The sequence below is a fragment of the Bombus pyrosoma genome, linkage group LG15 (assembly GCF_014825855.1).
Source record: "Bombus pyrosoma isolate SC7728 linkage group LG15, ASM1482585v1, whole genome shotgun sequence".
NCBI lineage: Eukaryota > Metazoa > Arthropoda > Insecta > Hymenoptera > Apidae > Bombus > Bombus pyrosoma.
The window spans coordinates 8179066-8191318 of record NC_057784.1 but is presented as its reverse complement, the minus strand read 5'-3'; the positions used below and the strand labels follow the sequence as shown (position 1 = coordinate 8191318).

General features: G+C 40.2%; 3 protein-coding genes across 3 annotated transcripts; all 3 read left to right on the top strand.

Moving 5' to 3' along the window:
• Nucleotides 1-58: 58 nt before the first annotated feature.
• LOC122575333 lies at nucleotides 59-1758 on the top strand. Its single transcript, XM_043744119.1, has 3 exons — nucleotides 59-800; nucleotides 932-1293; nucleotides 1371-1758. The coding sequence occupies exons 1-3, from the start codon at nucleotides 697-699 to the stop codon at nucleotides 1649-1651; spliced, it is 747 nt and encodes a 248-aa protein (XP_043600054.1). The 5' UTR covers nucleotides 59-696; the 3' UTR covers nucleotides 1652-1758.
• A 2027-nt stretch (nucleotides 1759-3785) lies between these two features.
• LOC122575327 lies at nucleotides 3786-4809 on the top strand. Its single transcript, XM_043744109.1, has 2 exons — nucleotides 3786-3992; nucleotides 4221-4809. Exons 1-2 carry the CDS (start codon nucleotides 3792-3794, stop codon nucleotides 4767-4769), a joined length of 750 nt encoding a protein of 249 aa, XP_043600044.1. The 5' UTR covers nucleotides 3786-3791; the 3' UTR covers nucleotides 4770-4809.
• A 2883-nt stretch (nucleotides 4810-7692) lies between these two features.
• LOC122576122 lies at nucleotides 7693-9183 on the top strand. Its single transcript, XM_043746011.1, has 2 exons — nucleotides 7693-8248; nucleotides 8380-9183. The coding sequence occupies exons 1-2, from the start codon at nucleotides 7693-7695 to the stop codon at nucleotides 8640-8642; spliced, it is 819 nt and encodes a 272-aa protein (XP_043601946.1). The 3' UTR covers nucleotides 8643-9183.
• The last annotated feature ends 3070 nt before the right edge of the window (nucleotides 9184-12253 follow it).

Below are 12253 nucleotides of genomic sequence, written 5' to 3'. Positions count from 1 at the left end.
ATTATTAGAAGAATGAAATGACAAATTCATTTAATCAATATACCGACAGTTACCTATCTTTCACTGGGCAAAGCTAAAGTTCTACTACGGTAAGATCAATTTACGCTTGTGATTCGTACCTTATTTAAGAAAACAAACAATGCGCCACCCATTCACACGAATCTTACGTAAGCGCGAGCCAAATCCTCGTATAAAATTACTTTCTACCAGTTTCCACCAATCCTCATTGCTCCTCACACATAAACAGTTTTTACTTTCATCTATTCTCCTCTCACGATCGACCCTTGTACAATTTCACTTCGTCGTCGTTAGTTTTCCTTTGCTCGAAGTAGCTATCACGCTGTGCCTTCTTTTCTAAACGCTGTCTTCCCGAATCGTCCATAATCGTGTTATTTCGCGAGCGCCACGACAGCTAGAAACGAGAAATTTCCTCTATATAATTTCGGGTCATATGTGCAGCTAAAATAGGCCGGAAATAGTGAATGTCGAAACCAAAATCGTCCCATAGGGAAAGGATACGGAGCCGTGAAAACATCGGCACCCTAGATAATGAGGCTTTCTTCTTTCTTTTCAGCCGGGCACACGTCCCTGATCAAAATTCATCGGCCGTGCGTGGCTTCCATCGACTATAAAACCGCGTTGTCTTCGTTCGAGCCGGCATTCGGTGCTTAGACTCGCAAATCGGTGGGTACCGTCATGAAGTTCACAACGATCGTCTCGTCTGTCGCCCTTCTGGCCGCCCTCACCGCTGCGCAGAGGACTGAAACAACAGCTGACGCTCTTCAAAACATTTATTACAGGTGAGCACGAAGATGGAAACAAAAACATTACTCATTAAAAAAATAAAGTTATTGCAATATATTTTAAAAGTAACAAATATAATAAAATTATGCTCTGGATTTAACGATCAATAATTAATTTCATCTTGCAGATGCATCGACAACGAGTCCATGTTATCATGCGTGAAACCCAAAGTTCTGGCCTACCTTAGCCAAGCTGTAAAAGAAGACAGACTAGCCATTACGGACGACTTAGCAATAGTTAAATCTCGAAACATGCCGGAAGAAAGCAATGAAGAATACTACCCCCCGCAGTACGACTCAGTAGATCCTGCAAGGAAAGAACTTCTTAGGTCTTTGATGTTGGAGAAACTAGACGCGTACCTGTCGAGTCACCAGCTGGAGGCTAAGCTGCCTGAAGCTATCGTTGGCTCCAATATTGTACCGAGAGCCTTAGTGGATACCATGCCCAGAAGCTTGACTGTTCCTTTGTCTGACTCCTCGAACGGTCAAGGTAACAAAATTTATTCTATAAAGAGGAAGAAATAAAATACAACTCATTTAATACACTTATCTGGATGATATTTATAGGCCGTGGATTCGTTAAGAAGGTTATGATACCGTTCCTGCTGGGTCTGAAGTTCAAAGCTACCGCTCTGGTGCCGCTCGCTCTTGCCTTGATTGCTCTGAAGACCTGGAAAGCTCTCACCCTTGGTCTCCTCTCGATGGTGCTCAGTGGAGCGATGATGATCTTCAAGCTGACGAAACCCAAGGTCGCCTACGAGGTCGTGCACTATGGACACCCACCAGTAGAGCACCCACCACACTGGGAAACGGCAGCTCATGGTCCCTACAGGGGATACAGAAAATAGGCTGACGAAGAACCTCAATTTTTTCCCCCTAGAACCGTTCTATTTATTATTTATTCACGCGCGACTCTGACTTATTTATAAATAAAATTTCTTACATGGTCTCATCATATCTTGTCTCCATCTGTCATTCTCACCCTAATCATCAAAGAAAAAAAAGAAATGGGCGAATTTGATCACTTTCCTTTTTATTATTTGCCTACGCGATGAGAATCGATCAAAGTGGGTGTTTAATGATCGAGAAAGTGGAAAAAGTTACTTTGGCATTCACTGGTCGTTCAGGTAGATCCGCTGGAAATCGAGTATCGTGGGAGTAATTAAATCGATCGATTCGAACAGCAAAGTCTGAGATTGTTCATGACATAGTAAAAGTAGATATTGTTCTTGCCAAAATCGATTTATGAAGCTAAGTAGAATTAGTTCTCCATTTCCGTTCTAAATAGTTCCGCGAATTTCAGAGTGCATTTCATTAAAACCCGTGTTTCACGATTCCATATCGACCAGGGCTCTGCGTGGACAAGAAACCAAAAGGGAACGTAAACGGGGAAAATACAGGTCGCGAGCGTGGAAATTCACGAAGGAAAAATTAGAGTGTTCGAAGAGTCGGAAAGGTGACATCGATGGCACTACAACGTCCTGAATGCTTATGCAAACTTGACCCAAAATTCCAATTACCGGTTCATTGTTACGAGCAGAAGGAAGTCGGCAAGGCGGACAAAAGTGTCTTGTCACAACCCCACGCGCACATTCTCGCACGAGAAACTCGCACGCAAAGCGCATCTCTAATGTGATTAGAACAACTCCTTTATCAAATCTGATAGTACACGTGATTTAATTGAGACACTGAAGAGTAAAATGTACGCATCAATCTTCATTAAACTTCATTAAACATCATAATCCAAATAGATCAAACAAATATACTTCTCAAAAGCTAGTTTTAGAAAATAAACGAAGAGAAGAAGATTTGCGTCTATAAATATTATTCGTAGATCCAATTTTTTATTATATTTAAGATATTTCGTGGATTTTATAAATTGTAATGAAATTGGAAGCTTTATAAGGTTATTCTATATGAAACAAAGATTAATGTGTAATAAAATGAAAATTTTATCATTCAGGTATGCCTAATTTTCAAAGATTGATTCAAAGGGTAGATATCTTGTCGTCATTCGAAACGGGGTGGGGAGCACTCAAGTGTTGATGAAACAGACGTGTGGAAAGTACCGTGTTCGTGGTATGAATGAACGATCGATTCAATGCCAATGTTACGGTGGCATTGGTGCCAAGGATGAAGGGTCCTCTGTTCTTACTGGCCTGCGCACGCCACTTCCGCTTTGCTAGCTAAAACGATGCTGTATGATAGCAGGCCAAATATTCGAAAGTTTCGCCCAGCTTAATGCGTGAGTGGATTTTTTTATGAATACATGATCGAGGTTAATGAAATGATAGATATTTTGATCAATTTGGTATGAATGTCAAGCGAACCCTCAATTCTCACATAGAGTAATATCAACTGTACAACTTCTATATCAATAGCAGAAGTTTTAAAAACTAATCATAGATAAAATACTTATTAACCAAAACCGCAATATGGTAAAGTTACCTTTCTCATGTCTTATTTTCCATTTCAACCCTAAGATATAAATACTAAATGTAATTTATACCAAATCAATATTAAACTTGATCTCACAATCGAGAGTAGATTACAAAATAATGCACAGAACACGTACAGCTAATAGTTAACAAAATTCTACCTGGTGGGAATCAACGTAACACTTGTCGTTATCGTGTAGCATAATCGCGTGCCTTTGACGTAGCACGCGACCCTCTTGACAGATATCGGTCGCGGCGAAGCTTTCTTTCGGCTTTGCTGATCTTGCGCAATCCCATATTCCCGTCACGATCACGTCGAGGCCTCGATAATCGAACACCATACTGAACGAAAAGAAAATTCGTGGCCGGATGAAAGTGGGGGCGTCGTGTATGTCGGATGCTCCGCTACTCGACGAACGTCCGACGATTCAACGACGGGGGCTTCGTATAAATAGCCTGATGCCCAACCCATTGGCATCAGTCGTCGTGCAATCGTCCTCAAGACCTTCTTCAGGGTACCACGAGTTCTCGTCTCCATATTAGGAAAATCATGAAGCTGTTTGTGTTGTGCGCCATGTTGGCCCTGGCGGCCGCTCAACCCGCGAAGAACGACCTCTGGAAGGGTAGTGGTATAGACCAGATGGTTGATCAGACGAAAATCGAGTGCTCTCAAAAGAACGACGAGGTTTCCTGCATGAAATTCAAGGTCTTAAATCTCCTGGACCAGATCTTCCGCAAAGACAGCTTCAAGGCAAGTGTCTGCTAAATCGTTCCAACCCGGTTATGCAAGCAACCATCTTTCCATTCTCGCTTTACTTTTATCACCTTATCCACAATCAGTTACCACAGTGGTTGTGACCCAATCACTTTTACGGTTTGGTAGTTTTAGAGAGTGAAATGGCGTTGCATGATTCCGTTTAACCCGGTTTGAACCCAATGCCCCCGAAAGTAGATTCACTTTCCTCTTTGTCGGTCGCAGGTCTCTGAAACCGTGGAGGTGACTCGCAACTCGTACCCAGTCGAAGAAGTATCCGCTCGCAGCGAGGGCTCTTTCCTGGACAATGTGCAGACCTACCTGACCTCTCACGACGTGACCTTTAAGCTGCCTATGGACTCGTCCGTGAAGGTGAGCGCCAGGGACATTGAGGACGATCAGCTCACCTTCAACGTCAAGTTCGGCCAGGGTCGTGCCGTCGAAGAGGCTCGCAAGTCCAAGTTGAAGAAGGTCGTCATCCCCATCCTGGTGTTCGTCTTGCTCAAGGCCATGACTCTCATCCCTCTAGCCATCGGTGTCCTTGGTCTTAAAGCCTGGAACGCTCTTCAACTTTCATTCTTCAGCTTCATCGTCTCCGTCGGTATGGCGATCTTCCAGCTGTGCAAGAAAATTGCCGCTGACGGTCATGCAGCTCCATTGACCGCTCACGGACCGTGGGAGTACCAAGCTCAATACAGATCCTTCCAAGACGACGAACAACCATTGGCGTCGTTCGCGCAAAACCTCGCGTATTCTGGACACGCGCAATCGTAAAACACTCACCCGTACATCTTGTTTACTGTCGCGACTTTTGTAAAATACCTGTCTTCCACCTCTCCTCTATGCTCTTTATTTAATAAATTATTATTGCAATTTACTCGGCCTGTTTGACTTTCTTCTTATATAGACTCCTATACTGCAATAATAACTTCATAATCCTTATGAAGTATGTACTTAATGTGTATAAGTAGTGGATAATAACAGGATGAAATCTGTTAGAGAAAATTATTTATAAGGATTGAAAGGGGTATTTTAGATTAAAATTAGCAATCTGAGTCTGAAGTAAAAGTAATAGAAAGTTCTTCATAGTAAATGTTACTACGTACGAAATAATTCACAGAAGGTGATAATCTAGATTATCGTTGCAATAATATGTAGCCTTAGGTTTCGATCATGTTACAATGATGTCTTTGTAGGATCTAATATAACCGTGTTACAATAAAAATGTACCTGTTATTACTATCATTATCCTAACAGCCCTGGAACCCAATCTTGAGAACAAAAAGACATCGACGAAGATTCAAAACGATTCATTAAGTGATATTATTAAATGGCTCCGTGTCTCATCTAACACGCAAGAAATCAGATCTTCGTTCACGGTAATGCGTGAAACTATTTCAAGCAACGTTTATCGCATCATGAACGTAAATGGCCCATTAACGGTGTAGCTTATTTCATAGCTTAACGGCATGAATGGCGATGGAACTTCTCCTCTCTAATTGATACGATCCATCCTTGTCGACGATTAATTATAAAAACACGATATAAAATTATTGTTAAGTAGAATCATACTCAGTCCGGTTTTGCAAGGAGATTATGCCCGATAATAATCAGACGCGGCTACTTGGCTTGGCTGGGAAACCATCGCTTTGTTCCGCGCATGTGTTCCTGTAAAATGGAAATCCACTTTCGTCTTTGCAGCGACCTTCCAGCACCTTGTGCTTTTCTTTTTCTTTAAACCTGAAACATCGTTTGTTCGAAACTACGTTTTCCGATTATGTCGTTATCGTAGTAAATGATATGCAATTATCACACTAAAGTGCAACATTTCACTCAACGATTTACAGCATTTTAAAGTTATACACATCTCTTGCAGGCCACTAAGACGTCAATTTTTTAATTATCTTAGGAGTGATAGTTGATATTTTGCAATTGAAGCTTTAAATCGAACTCAATAGTCTAACGTATCTCTTGCAAGTAAATCTCGTACGCACAGTTGAAATTATAAGGTTCCATCTTTACGTTGTTTGAAATATTGACCGAAATTTGACATAGAATTTTTTAACTGATATATAAAACAGCTTAATTGGTACATTTTAAAAATTACATAGACTTTTTTGCAAATGAATCTTATACATATAGCGAGAAGAATCTACGAGTTCTAATTCTGAAATTGTGTGAAATATCAAATAAAGTTTATTTAAAAAATTCTAAACTTTGTGAAATAATCTTTCCACATATACAGAACTCTCCTAAAAAACACATTCTTTAAAACAGAATATCTTTCTTAAAATTGAACTACACGACGAGTTTTTTTTCTTAGAAAGATCAGTTAGAAGAATTAATTTACTAGATGTGGAAAAAAATTCTAAGGAAGTTGCACTTTGTCAGAATTTTAAAAAACGTAGCGAAAGTCACTTCCTTCACTTTTTAATGAAAATTTAAATACGTTTCTAAATTCATGTAAGTTATATACGTGTACAATATATCATCGAAATCTGTAAACGTTGCTATGAGATACAAACGGTTAAGGCTAGAGAAAATCGCAGTTTTTCATAACTTTCGACCTATAATTGTAATAAAAAATCTTAAAATTGTTAGTTTCTTTCGGTGCCTGCCGCTTGTTTCTGTCAATCAATCGATCTCGATGAAATTTTTAATATGTATGCAGCTGACAAAAATCCACGAAACGTATTGTTTGAATTTTCAGTACAGACTAAGATAAAAAAATGGTAAAGAATGTCTTGTATTATTTCTCTTTCTTTTTTCCCAGTTCTGGCCAATTGCAGCTTTTTCAAAATCTTTCGTGCACGACATTTAATAAACTGATTCTTCCAAGTTCTTAAAAAAACTCAAGTCGTTTAGTCCAATATTAAAAAAGTTACACCGTTTTAAAGAGCTCGAATATTAATGAAAGTAATTGTACATATAAATAATAATATATCTAGATCGGTTCACCTTATGAAATGCCCTATAACAGTAATACCAGCCAAGAAACCTGCATACCAACGACTTATTGAAATAGCACAATCTATTAAAACCCAGCAAACATTCCATCGATCCATATATGATCGCGTCAAACGATCAAAAATCGTCGGTGGAAACTAAAACGTTCCCGTTCACCGGCCATCTGTCGACGTACAACGAGAACGGTTATCCGTTGTCCAAAGCGTGTGTTCTTTACAGATCATAGAAGGCATAGAGATCGCGTGCTTGCGAGTGGGGCGTTAGAAACGACGTCCAAGTTGAGGAGAGCACGAATCGGCGGTGAACGCGGGACAAGTTCCGTTTCCCGTGTGGCGAGGCGTCGCGCATGCCATCGTGTACGCGATACGCGACGCTACATACGTATACGCGGTCGTAAACGCGTCGGGACGCGTGCACGCACGTACTTAAGGAGGAGAGAGAGGGGTGTAGAGGAGAAGCCGCTCTATGTGCCAGTGAAATTTGAATAATTTTCCTTCGATCGTCGATTCCCGGCATGCGCGACCGAATAACATAGATTCGCAGGGGGCAAATTAAATAAAAGGGGCGGGCCACTCCTCTGCCAGTCGCAGTTCGATCGGCGATCGCTCGCTCGCACACATACGGGTGGACGATCGATCGTTTCGCGTTTTGTTCGAGAAACGAAGTGTAGAAGTCGTGCAGCGAAGACCACTTTGGGATAACTAATTCCAGGGATAATCAAAGGATCAATATGAGGATTTTCGTAGCGACAGTAGCAGTTGTGTTGATGGCAGGAAGCTGCCTGGCCAGTCAAGATTTCCTCTCCAAGTCTCTCAACGAGTGCATCGCCGCGGACTCTTGGATGTCTTGCTTGAAGCAAGAGGTGCTTGGATATTTAGATGGAAAACTCGGGACTAGCACGGAAGCTAGGTCTTTGGATACAGTGGACGAAGCTATCGTTGCGAGGACTTTCAAGTACCTGAAGAGCTTTGACTATGGAATCGATTTACCCTTCGTGGATGCTAGCCTCAAGTACAGACCCAGCAGAAGTTTGGCTGATTTGGATATCGAATTCAAAGGAAACGAAGTTGCTACCAGTCAAGCTAGGGGAATGTTAAAGAAGAAGCTGCTGTTGCCATTCCTGTTGTTGTTGAAACTGAAATTGAAGGCTTTGATGCCTATCTTCGTTGCTATCATTGGTTTGAAAGCATTGAAGGCTCTAGTGCTCTCGAAACTCGCGATCCTCCTAGTCGTTGGATTCATCGCTGTGCAATTCTTCAAGAAGGGTGGAATGATGATGCCGATGGGTATGTATTGCGACTATAATCAGATAGATTCCATTTGGTATCGAGGAAACCGAAATTGTATTCAATATCATTACAATGCGAACAACAATTTTCGACGAAAAAGATAAGAACAGCGAAACTTATTGTTGCAGGAATGTCAATGGAACCAGCTGCTTCACCGGCATACGGAGCTCCACCTATGCCCTCGACCACGTCGAGCTACGATCCAGCGAACACATGGGACGGAAATGGACCGTATTCCCGCGTCTGGACGCCGACCAACGGTGTGGAAGCCCAGAATCTCGCATACTCCTATTACTCACCAGGCAGCGGATCGAATTCGTATTCTTCTTCCTCGTCCTCCTCGGCCTCCTCGTCGTCAGTCAACTCCGGTAGCTCGTCAGGAAACTATTAGATCGGGGTTACAAAAATGCGTCGATTGCCACCGGCGCCACGATTCATTCTCTGATTAACTCATATTCTTAACGACGGATCGATCGTACGATCGAGAGACCAAAGAGACGCACGCCAAATAACCACCAGAACCACAATGGATGATCGTCGATCGATGTTAGTTTGGGATACACGACCGATCGATCGAAGATTGTCGATCATTCTGCCATACAGAGCGGAAGAAAAGTTCTATTATCTCGTCGTGCGAACAAGTAAATTATTTATGACTCTTTCGAGATCAAAGTTGATAAATTAGAAACTGATAGTTTAGAGACGAGAGAATGGAACATTAGGACCGTTCGTTCAACAACACGTGTACGCGGTAAAAGGTAACTGATTCGGTAAGAAATTGATAGGATAAAGAGACGAGCACCTGGCTCGATTGACGACGAGTCGAAGAGGTCGATTTCGAGGCTGGCTCAAGAGAGTTTCATTTTTTAACAATCGCCAGGACGTTGTTGTATTTTATTTATTACTCGCGCGACACGATTATTTATTATCCCCTCGCATTTGTTAATAAAGACATGTGAATAACAAAGTATGATTTCCTCTTTTTTACACACTTTTCCTTAGTGAATAATCGTATTCATTGAAATTTTGTTCCAAGAGAAGGATTAATAAAATTTCGAGTATGTGACGTGCAGTGGAATGTGCTTTCTCCGTTAATTAAAGTAAAATAATTCTGATCGCGTAGGGAGTATAAGCGCCAGAAAGTGCCATACTCCATAAATTACTGTAAGGCAGGTAATCTTAAAAGACATACGTTTAACCAAAAAGTCATTAGACACATAAGCAAGCATAATTTATTTCTTCCCAGTCTATGTCATTTTTAATAAATTTTTCTCAAATTGATGTGAATAAACATTTTTATTTTTTAAAATCTGATGAAGGAAATACAAAAAACACAGTATGAATATTGAAATAACAAAAAATTATAAACATTAACGAGATAAAACCAAAAGTTTTCACGAAAAAATTATTCTATTTCATATAAAAAAGAAATAGTTGATTATTATCTCCAAATATTAATTAATTTCGTATCTTCAAACCGAGTATGTAAATCTACTGAGCAGTACTATGTATATAGCTGTGTTTCGAAATCATATACACAGGGTATTCGGCTACAGATGTCAGGAAATTTAAGGAGTGATTTTTGAAGCCGAAATAAGAATAAATCACGTATCAAGAGGACGAAAATCAACAATAACGTGATTGTGTTTTCGGCTTTGTTCCTTAGTAATTGACAATTAAAAATCGACCAAAATATCCCCGCACGTGAGCAAACCTCCTTACACGAACAAAAGAAGGTCAGCCTAAGTAGCGGGGCGGACAGTATGATCATCAAACATCATGACACATGGGCGGTAGCTTACCTCGTACAAATCGTAAAGTAAAAATAATATTCAGAAACGTAAACGATCCCGCGCGACGTTTTGCGAAAGCAATGCTAGATTGAACATTAAATCTACTTACTCATGGAAATTCAAAAAAGCATACCGTGCGATCGCGAATGTCCACAGCAACACTAACCTCTTCATGTATCTCTAGAAACAAAAGTCGAGGGGATATAAATCTGGGGACTAAGCAGGCCAAAGGCACTTTTACAATTTTACGCATAGTGTAATAAATATTTACCCTAATCCAAAACTTATTCATTCAACGTCATATTTCTAGACCCACCATTCAGAATCTACCTTAGCAGTCATGGTAACGTTAACACTAACAAAGGAATATGTCTCATAGCAGTATTTTCAGTAATAAACGTAGTAATAAGGGGCGCTGAAAAACAAACAAAGCAGTAGCCAGAAGGGCTACTAAAATTCGATCGTCTTTCACTCTATATAAACCCGATCAACAAACCGTGAGTGGAATGGAATATTCCTGTTTTGCAACGCTAATTTACTACTAACATTTATGAAGCAGAAAATTCTTAAAACAAAACACGACGAGTGCTTCGTTATATCTGCAATATCAATTAAGCTACCATTAAAAAAAAAAAAAAAAAAAAAAAAAAAAAAAAAAAAAAAAAAAAAAAAAAAAAACAGAAAAGTCTGAAAACTCCCGAAATTTGATACGCAACGCTAATAAATATAAATCTACGCACTCGTATTTAAGCAATACGCTACACTAATAGCGAGAGATCGAAGTGCAACCATTTAAGAGGTTGCTGATAAATGACCACACTTGTACAGCTCTTGCAGTTGTATCGTGTGATCTAGGAACAGTATCCGACAAATGCAGTCGGAAGGCTTAGGGATTTCGTAAACGCAACTCTAGTTAATAAAACGCGATCATTCATTATCGCAACGCTAGAGAGAAAAATTAGTAGAACTCGCGATGAAATAATATCGCAACGCTAACTCTTAAAGTGAATTCAATGAAAATTACTATTTACTATATGAAAAATATTCTGGTATTGCTACTTGCAATACTATAAAACTAATTGAAAACTGACATTTTAATAATCTAATTTTAAACAATGGAAAACTGGATAAATTCTGATACGTGTAGTTGTATAAGAAATTCTAAAAATTCATAATAAAAATTGAAAAAGACAATCGCGATATCGTAATTCGCAATTCTAAGGCAAACGCGATTATCATTTCATTGCAACTCTAATTGTAATTAATCTGTCGCGACACTAATAAGAAAAATCGCGATTTGCCCAGTGGGACGATAAACCGATATATACATCGGCCAAAAAACAAAAACTACTACTACCACTACTACTACTACTACTAAAAATACTAAAAGCGAGCATAGTGACAAAGTAGTAACAATAATGACTTCCCATGTTCTGGATGTCCCAGAGGATGGGGAGCCATTAGTAGTTGCCCTCTTGAGTGGCAGTTTGCGGGCCTCTTCGGCTTATAGCCTCTTCTTTCTTCGGGCGCAATGCCCGCTGAAACTTACTTCTAAGCTCGAGACTTCTAAATCGCAAACAAAAAAAAAAAAACGTATAAAGGTAAAATAAAAATATAAACTGCGGAAGCTGATTGAAGTGCACATGGACTGGCCAACGATCACAGCGGTGCTCGAGCAATAAACGTTCGTTTCGAGCCCACTCGCGACCGCGACCGCGAAATTCGAAAAATCGGTGGGCAAAACCAAAAACGAGAGCATGCTCTACTCGTGCCGGTTTCACCGTCGATTTTTCAAATAAATTTCCAGAAACAGGTTGGACACACGAAAACGCGCCTACCCGACCAGAGACTGTGCCAACCTGCCCGGCCCTACCTACTTATAGTTAACAGACACACCAGAAAGTATACTACCTATCCTACCTAGCGCTATATTTAAAAAATAGCAAAACAGGCACACCAACACACTCGCTCCACGGTTCTCACACAAACGCTCGGGCGCAAAGATCCTACACTAGAGAGGACGTCCCAGGACGTCTCCGACACCCGAGCTTAACACAACATGCACTCTCTAATGTACGTACCTTTTTCCTGAAATCAACTGACGAAGGCTAGTGACTATTGCGTATAACGTGATAAAACACGTCTACAGAAATTATATTTTTAAAATAAATGTAAGCAAACTTGAAATTATAATTGCAATCGATAGCAA

Coding starts and splice junctions, on each gene's coding strand:
- LOC122575333 (XM_043744119.1), top strand. CDS start 697: ATGAAGTTCACAACGATCGTCTCGTCTGTCGCCCTTCTGGCCGCCCTC. Junction 801..931: donor CTTCAAAACATTTATTACAG/GTGAGCACGAAG, acceptor TTCATCTTGCAG/ATGCATCGACAACGAGTCCA. Junction 1,294..1,370: donor TGACTCCTCGAACGGTCAAG/GTAACAAAATTT, acceptor TGATATTTATAG/GCCGTGGATTCGTTAAGAAG.
- LOC122575327 (XM_043744109.1), top strand. CDS start 3,792: ATGAAGCTGTTTGTGTTGTGCGCCATGTTGGCCCTGGCGGCCGCTCAA. Junction 3,993..4,220: donor TCCGCAAAGACAGCTTCAAG/GCAAGTGTCTGC, acceptor TGTCGGTCGCAG/GTCTCTGAAACCGTGGAGGT.
- LOC122576122 (XM_043746011.1), top strand. CDS start 7,693: ATGAGGATTTTCGTAGCGACAGTAGCAGTTGTGTTGATGGCAGGAAGC. Junction 8,249..8,379: donor TGGAATGATGATGCCGATGG/GTATGTATTGCG, acceptor TTATTGTTGCAG/GAATGTCAATGGAACCAGCT.